General features: G+C 37.9%; 1 protein-coding gene across 2 annotated transcripts; it reads left to right on the top strand.

Moving 5' to 3' along the window:
- Window positions 1–216: 216 nt before the first annotated feature.
- LOC128510197 (ALK and LTK ligand 2a-like) lies at window positions 217–5,430 on the top strand. Of its 2 annotated transcripts, none has more exons than XM_053482297.1 (6): window positions 217–258; window positions 1,839–2,207; window positions 3,147–3,200; window positions 3,323–3,403; window positions 3,747–3,821; window positions 4,925–5,430. In XM_053482297.1, exons 2-5 carry the CDS (start codon window positions 1,940–1,942, stop codon window positions 3,809–3,811), a joined length of 468 nt encoding a protein of 155 aa, XP_053338272.1. In that variant the 5' UTR covers window positions 217–258; window positions 1,839–1,939; the 3' UTR covers window positions 3,812–3,821; window positions 4,925–5,430. The 2 variants fall into 2 exon arrangements, with proteins under 2 accessions (XP_053338272.1, XP_053338271.1); XM_053482296.1 differs by having other exon boundaries at window positions 4,922–5,430.
- Window positions 5,431–7,776: the final 2,346 nt, after the last annotated feature.

Below are 7,776 nucleotides of genomic sequence, written 5' to 3'. Positions count from 1 at the left end.
CGCGCGCGAGTGAGTGCGTGCGAATGAGTGGCCACCCCGCAATTCCCACGCGCGCCTATAATAACGCGCCGCGCACGGACGCAGCACACTCTGCCGCCGGCACGCGCTGACCAACCGACCCGACCCGAGCCGAGCCGAGCGGAGCGCGCTGATCTCACGCGGAACAGCACACCGGGCTGGAACAAAGTTGTTTTGGGGATTTTTTTCTTTTTTCTTTTTTTTTGGAGCACTTTGAGATTAACCCTCCGGAGAACACATGTGAGTTACAGATGGTTGTGTGTTTGCGCACTGCTTCTTTATTCTCTTTCATTTGAGATGGAAACCGCTCATGAAGTGGACAGCAGCCAGACTGGAAAGCTATGGAGTTTCATTTCTACTACATAATTATATGAATGGATTATTTAAAGAAAGAGGAAAAAAAAAAAGCATAATCGCAGTAGAAATACTTTTCACACGCAACTAGTCAGTTTTGCATGTTTACACCCTGCATTTTTTTAACCGCTATATTGTATCTGAATAACATGGAAACCCAAAAAGTTAATAAATTAGAATTTTAAGATAAATCAGAATTTTCAAATAATACATTTGAATTGTAAGATTAGTCAGAATATGGTGGTACTGTAAGTAGGAATTTTAAGTTAAGTCAAAACTTTGAGATAATTCAGAAGTTTAAGATTGTATGTTAGGATTTTGAGTGAAGTAAACATTTTCAGATAATATTGTTTTTTTTAATTGCTATATTGTATCTAACTAACATGGAAACCCAAAATGCATAAATAAGTTAATAAATTAGAATTTTAAGATAATTCTGAATTTTCAGATAATAAGTTTGAATACTAAGATAAGTCAGAAGTTTGAGTTAAGTGGGGATTTTAAGTTAAGTCAAAACGTTCAGATAGTTCAGAAGTTTGAGATCATAAGTTAGAATTTTGAGATAAGTAAAAAAACTTTCAGATAATAAGTTGGGCATTTAAGATAAGTTTGAATTGTAAGATAAGTCAGAATTTGGAGGTTAGTAGGAATTTTAAGTCAAAACTTTGATAATAAGTTGGACCTTTAAGATAAGTCAAAATTTTCAAATAATAAGTTTGAATTGTAAGATAAGTCAGTTAGAATTTTGACATAAGTTAAAGTTTTCACATAATAAGTTGTACTTTTAAGATAATTCAGAATTTGGAGGTAAGTAGGATTTGTAAGTTAAGTCAAAACTTTGGAATAAATCAAAAGTTTGAGTTCATAAGTTAGGACTAATAAGTTTAAATTTTAAGAAAAGTTTTAAGATAATTCAAAAGTTTAAGAAAATAAAGTTGGGATTTTTGGATAAGTTAAAGTTTTTAGATAATAAGTAAATTTTTTTGGATAAATTTTAAAGTTTTGAGATAACGTTGAAATTTTAAGGTAATAAATTAAATTTTCGAGATAAGTTAAAACTTTAAGATAAGAAGGCAAACATTAAAGAAATACAGATAGCCTATCAAGTCAGAATTTTCAACTAATAAGTTGAAAGGTTTGCATAATAAGTTTTATAAGTTACAAGTTTTATAAGTTAATTTTGAGATTTTGTTGAGGCGAACTTAGAGATAAGCCAGAATTTTTAAGTGAAATGTTTTGGATAGTAAGTCAAAACTTTGAGACTATAAGTCTAAACCTTGAGATAATTATGAATTTCTACATAGCCATTCAGATTTTTAAGTCAAATTTACAAAAGGTCATATTTATATCTCAATATTGAAAAAGTAGATAACTTTTTTTTTTAAGGATACTGTAACTCAAAACTGCTAAATCCTGATGAGAACAAACTTAAATAAAAGTCTAAAACATTACATTTTCTCTTCCAGCTGGTGGAGATCACCTTGGATATACTAAATCCTGCTGACTCTCTGCTTCACCTCTGAGCTTGTGTGTGGTCATCAGTGCACCGGTTTGTGTCTCTCTAACAATGCGTGCTCTGCGGGTTGTGCTTGTCGTCATGGGGGTTGTATTGTGCTTGTGCGCCACCGTGCGTGGTGGTTCGAATGACAGCGCGAGCACATGGGCAGACACGGAAAGCTTGCGAAGCTACCACAGCCTGTACACACGGATCTTGAAAATGGTGAAGAACGCAGAGCACGGTGGCGGAGAACTCGCGCAGGCCACGGGCGAGAAGGAGAACAAGCATCATAATCACCACCATCACCACCAGACGAAGAGCGGGGATCAGATCCTGGGTGAGCAAACGAACACAACAATCCAACTACTGCAGCTGCAACTATCTGATAATGTGAATTGTGTGTGTGTGAGAGAGAAGATACATTATGATACTTTACTGTGTTTCTGATGGAAGTAACACTGCCCTTTTTAACCTGGTTTGTGGTTACATTGCATTACTTTAATGTCACGCAAAATATTATTTGAAACCAGAAAAGCCAGTGAGACAGATAAACCCAACACACCTTTACTTTATCTCTGCAGCTGTTCATAATTCTGCACCAAAAATCAGGAGTTTACATGAGTGATGTTTCAAAGACAGCAAGTGGCATTAATGGGTAAATAAACAAACAAACAAACAAACCAATACATTGAAGCTACATTTAAGATGTAACGCTTTATAAGTGCTTTCAGACAGCCTGAATGAAAAAACTGACCCGCAAAACCTGCGGAAACTCAAATGGGTCTAAAACGATTCCTCAGAAACAGCCTGATTGGGGATTTATTCAAGCTGCTCCAAGCTTTTAGCTCTATCACATTTGTCTGTCTATTTTTCATTGGACCTTGGTCGCTCAGTGGTAGGTTTCTTGCCCGCCATCCAAATGGCTTGGGTTCAACTCCCACCCAGTGCTGGGATAAAATGGCAAGGTTGAGTCAGGAAGGGGTAAAATGTTGCAAATTGTGTGTTCAGATCGGATGGTCTATGGCGACCCCTCGAAGGGAGCTGCTGAAAAACTAACAACAACTTGTGCACATATAGGATGTATGGTGACTGTGGGCTGTTGCAGTGCTCAATGATTGTTTTTTTTTTTAACTTACTAAAGTGATTAGCTTTATCCTGATCTGCTATTGAATGTTAGAAGCGAAGCAAAATCTGCCCATTAGGGTCATCCTTCGCTTTTTTAGGTCAGCGGATTTAGGAATTAACCTTTAACCCATTATTTCTCTGTCTCTTGCAGAAATCTTTCCCAGAGACTTGAGAAAGAAGGAGAAGTTTTTAAAGAATTTAACTGGTAAGCACATAGAGCACTGGACGCTGGATATACAGTTCAGGGGTCATGTCATAAAAAGGATGCATGTTGGATTAAATAGTTGAAAAGTTGAAACTGACAACGTTTGAATTTTTGAACTTCAGGTCCTCTATACTTCAGTCCGAAGTGCAGGAAATATGTCTACAGGCTCTACCACAACACCAGAGACTGCACCATTCCTGCATGTGAGTACGGCCCACTGCAACACATGCACCGCTGGGGCTTAAAGACGGAATTGACCCGGTTTAGTTTCGAAAATTCTGATCAGTTTTAGAAGGATTCACTCTGTGTTGCAGTTTTATGGTCCAAAATAATCTCACATTTTGGTCAAATGAATGCATTTTATATTCTTATAAATTCTATACACAAGTGTTGGGGAGGAATCGATTCAGTTATATAATATGAATCAATTATCTGGCAATTTGTGGACCACAATAATCTTATAAGAAACTGATCGCCCAATGTACTTATATTGCAAGTGCACAGTATATCCAAGAATTTTATCCCGTGTCTCTGCTTTATTTTCAGATCATCGGAGATGTGCGCGGCTTCTCACTCGGCTAGCCGGGAGCCCGAGGTGCCTAGAGAGCTAACTTCAACCAGGTACTCTTTTACTATAAATGATGAATGTTAGTGTTCTTTTTCTTTTGATTTTATTTAAAAGAATGTGAGTCTTATCCCTGAACACGGTTATGCAGTCATGAGTAAATTTCACCTGGATGACTAAAAGTCTTCACAGGGATAACGTATTGCCCCTAGCCTTGGCATGTACCCACGCCCAAGCCATATGTCAACCCCCATGAAGATTTTTCATCATCCAGGTGAAGTTGCTTAAGAGTTGGGTCATGACAACTGGAATTCTTTCTGTTGGTTCAAAATGTGTCACTACTCATCCAAGCTTGGTTCAGGACCTCAACGACAGGGTGGGTGAAAAATAACTAGGAAATATTTATTGGCTGTTGGACTTGTAGTAGCACCAAAGTATCACAGGATGTTGCACCAAGCTCTTAGTGTGCGTGCGTGGTTAGAGGACGTTGGCTGGGACGACGCAAACCTCATAAATGGACTCCAGGAAGTCCAGATCTCACTCCATGTGCTTTTTTTCCCCTGTGGGGTTACGCAAAGGATGAAGTCTCACACACTGGATGTGTGCAATGGCTCCGGTTGCAATGGCTCAACTTCTAGAAACAGACCTGGGAGGCAGTTTAAAGAAACTGAGGAACCTAAAAGAAACCCACATGGATCCAGGGAAACCATGCAAACCCATCCACAGACTCAAGATTGAATCTGGACTCCAGGAGATATGGGAGGCAGCAACATTACCTGCTACGCAACCTTACCTACAGGCAGAACTTAAGTAGACATTTCTAATTATTGCAAAAAGGTCTTTGAAGTTCTGCTTGTTAAAAGATCTAGAAAAGATTGTAAACATTAACAGAATTTTAAAAAATAGCGCAATCTGTAGTATCGGCACATCTCAGGTTACTGTCTGTGCTGTGGGTTTCCTTTGGGTTCTTTGGTTTCCTTCCAAAAATGTGAAGCTAAATTGTACCCAGGTGTGAATGAGTGTGTGAATGCACCTGGATGTTATGTTCCAGGACTTATGTAGGTTAAAGTCCATTTAAAAAAGACTTTTCAGAAGCATCCAAGAATATTTATACAGTTCATACCGCTAAGCTTGTTGCTTTTTCCACCTTCGTCAGCAGGTTCACGCCAAACCAGGAGGAACCAGTGAAAAAAATCATCAAGTGCCTTTTGGACAACCCTTCATCATTCCATCTAATCAGCAATTTCCATCCAGGACACGACTTGGCTCCATCAGAGGACTCACGGACAGACGAAAGGACAGACGGAGCGCATAACGGAGATGATGATGATGATGATGATGATGGAGTAAAATGGACGTATTTCTTGTAAACTTATGTGGTCTGAGATGCAACCTCAGCTGAGCTACATCGAAAAGTTTTGAGCTCAAAAACCGGATTTCTATGGTTTCCAAGAGTTAAAGGATCGTCTTGGGTTTGTCTTTTGCCCTGAAAACAGATGGACACTCTCGATGTCATTATGTTGCAAAAAGAAAAAAGGATCATGGAGTTCCTGCTTCCTGAAACTTAACAGCTAACTTATTTTCATCCTGATGCTTTTCATCTCTCCGGCATACATCTGTAATACGACCAGATGTTTGTTGACCTGAATGTGTGTGTATATGTGATTATGGAATAGGATATATATATATATATATATATATATAGTCCATATATATTTTGATGTACATGATGTATAGAGGTATAAACCAAAAATTCACGTGTAAATACTGTACATAAAGAAGATTTAAAATCCCTGTAACAAATGCATAAGGCTATACATGTCTGATAGAGCTGTGACGTGAAGGGATACGTATAAATATTTAAGAGAAAGTATATTTAAAATAAATTATATGATTGTTACACTATGTGACCATGAATCATTTCTGGGAGCGTTATACAGTATAAAACAAGTCTGTCAAGATTCATAGCGAAGGTGATTTCTTTTTAATTTTCCTAAATGCATTATTTTATATATAAAAAAGTTTAAAGTTTTTTTTAATGAACAGGATTTAATGCGTCCTTGCAGCGCCCATTCTCTGAACAGTTAAAACAACAACAACAACAAAAAAGTCAAACCGAGACTTATCAGAGTGTTTCACTAGTGCTTGGATACCATCAAAATAGATAGGGACTGCCTGGTTCACGTCTCAAACGCTGGCCTCCCGGGAACTCCTTTAATTTCCCAAACATGTGAAAATGGCTTGGAGAGATGTCAGGACTGTACAGGAGATGTGGCAATAACTCCCAAGTACAAGTGGTGTTGGTGAATGATTTACAGACAGATGCGTCTCTTCATCAAGTTGCTAATAAGTTATCTGTCGATTTTCAAGGATCAGGCGTTCCACTCACTATATGTTCCCAGGAATGACTGCAGTGGGCTCCAGGCCATCTCAATCAGGGTTGTTATTCACAAACGTACAGGCTTCTTTGAAATGATTGCATCATTTAAATGTTTTCCTGGGTTTTTTAAGTTTCTTTGCTTTTTTTACTCACAAAAAATTCCATCAAGTACCAGGTTGACTTGAACGAGCATTTTTTTTTTATTTAATATGAGAAGTTTTTAAATGAAAAACAAGTAAAACTTATATTTGATACTTCACAAGGAAAAAGGTACTAGAAGTAAAGATTCCATAAAGAAAAGTAAATCAAAGTAAAAAAAAAAAAAACTTCTAAAAGCGCAATAAAATAACGGCTCCAGATAAAAAAAAAAAACCTGAATAGGTATGGGTGTTTCAGATCTGTCAGTTTCGTATGTGGTCCTAGATCGGATATACATCTGATACACAGTCATGTGTATGCCTTTGCATAAGCGTAGGTGCTGACATCATCAACCTGCAATCATATGTGCCATCCACATTAGAGTCGAATAAAAGTCACTTGTGGTTATAAGTGTGAACGTGTCATGACGGGCAGATCCAAGCTGACCAAAAAAGAAAAATCAGTATTGAAAAGTGTGGCTTGTGATGTGAATGTAACCTATGGTTCATCCTGAGCAATAAAAAATATCAGACCAAGATATTAAACCAAGCCTTAATTTGTCTGTGAAATTCTGGAGCACACAGGGTTAAGGGCCTTGCTCAGCAGGATGATGGTAGAGTTGGGGCTTGAACCGCTAACCTTCAGATCAGTAGCTCAGAAACCCAGATCGTAACACTGCCTCCAGAGGCTCATACAGTGGCCACTGTGTATGATGGGTGCATCGCTTCATGCAATCTCTACTAACAAGTTGTTTTCTCATAGTCACACAGCTGTTTAGCCCTAACTTTTCGTATATCCTGGTTTTGCTGTGTGCCGAATCAGCCATTACATTACAAGGCGCCTTTTGAGCTTTCTTCCAGATTACAGGGTTCCACAGTACATACAACTTTTAAAGCTTTTTCTAGAAGAATAACAGGATAACTCTTATTCATTTCGAAAACTTTTTACATCATGTAAGCGTCTAAGGGTTCTACCGGGTTAGATTAATTAAGTTTCTCTAGCTAAACATTTTTCACACCGACTGTAATAATGTATCATTATAGAAATGTTCCTTAAAAAAATGGTGTGTATTTATAATAATACAAATATATAAAAAATAAATGGTGGGATATTTAAAAACTTTAAGGGTTCTATGCACAACTTGGCAAACACTCGATACAACACCGAACTTAACTCCTGACAGACATTAATGGTTCTAGATTTTATTTATTTTCCAAAAGATTATAAAGTGCTTGCGAGTATGTTTAACTTGTTCACAAACCTGTCGCAGAATTCGAACAGAAATCCCTATAAAGCTTTCCAGGAGGACGAAAGAGAAAGTGAAAACGCAATAGAGTCGAAAGAAGAAAGCAATTAAGCCCTTCTACCATCTATCCTTGTATTTTTTCCAGTGCAGATCTGATTTCTACCAGTTCCTGCCCTTTCTCCTTCCGATTAAACGGCCAACGCTCAGCCGCAATCGCCCGAGGCGGAAATGTGAACAATCGATGTTT

This window comes from Clarias gariepinus, chromosome 22, assembly GCF_024256425.1.
Source record: "Clarias gariepinus isolate MV-2021 ecotype Netherlands chromosome 22, CGAR_prim_01v2, whole genome shotgun sequence".
Taxonomy (NCBI): Eukaryota; Metazoa; Chordata; class Actinopteri; order Siluriformes; family Clariidae; genus Clarias; species Clarias gariepinus.
Note: the sequence above shows the minus strand (reverse complement) of the source record. Positions and strands in the feature narration are given on the sequence as shown.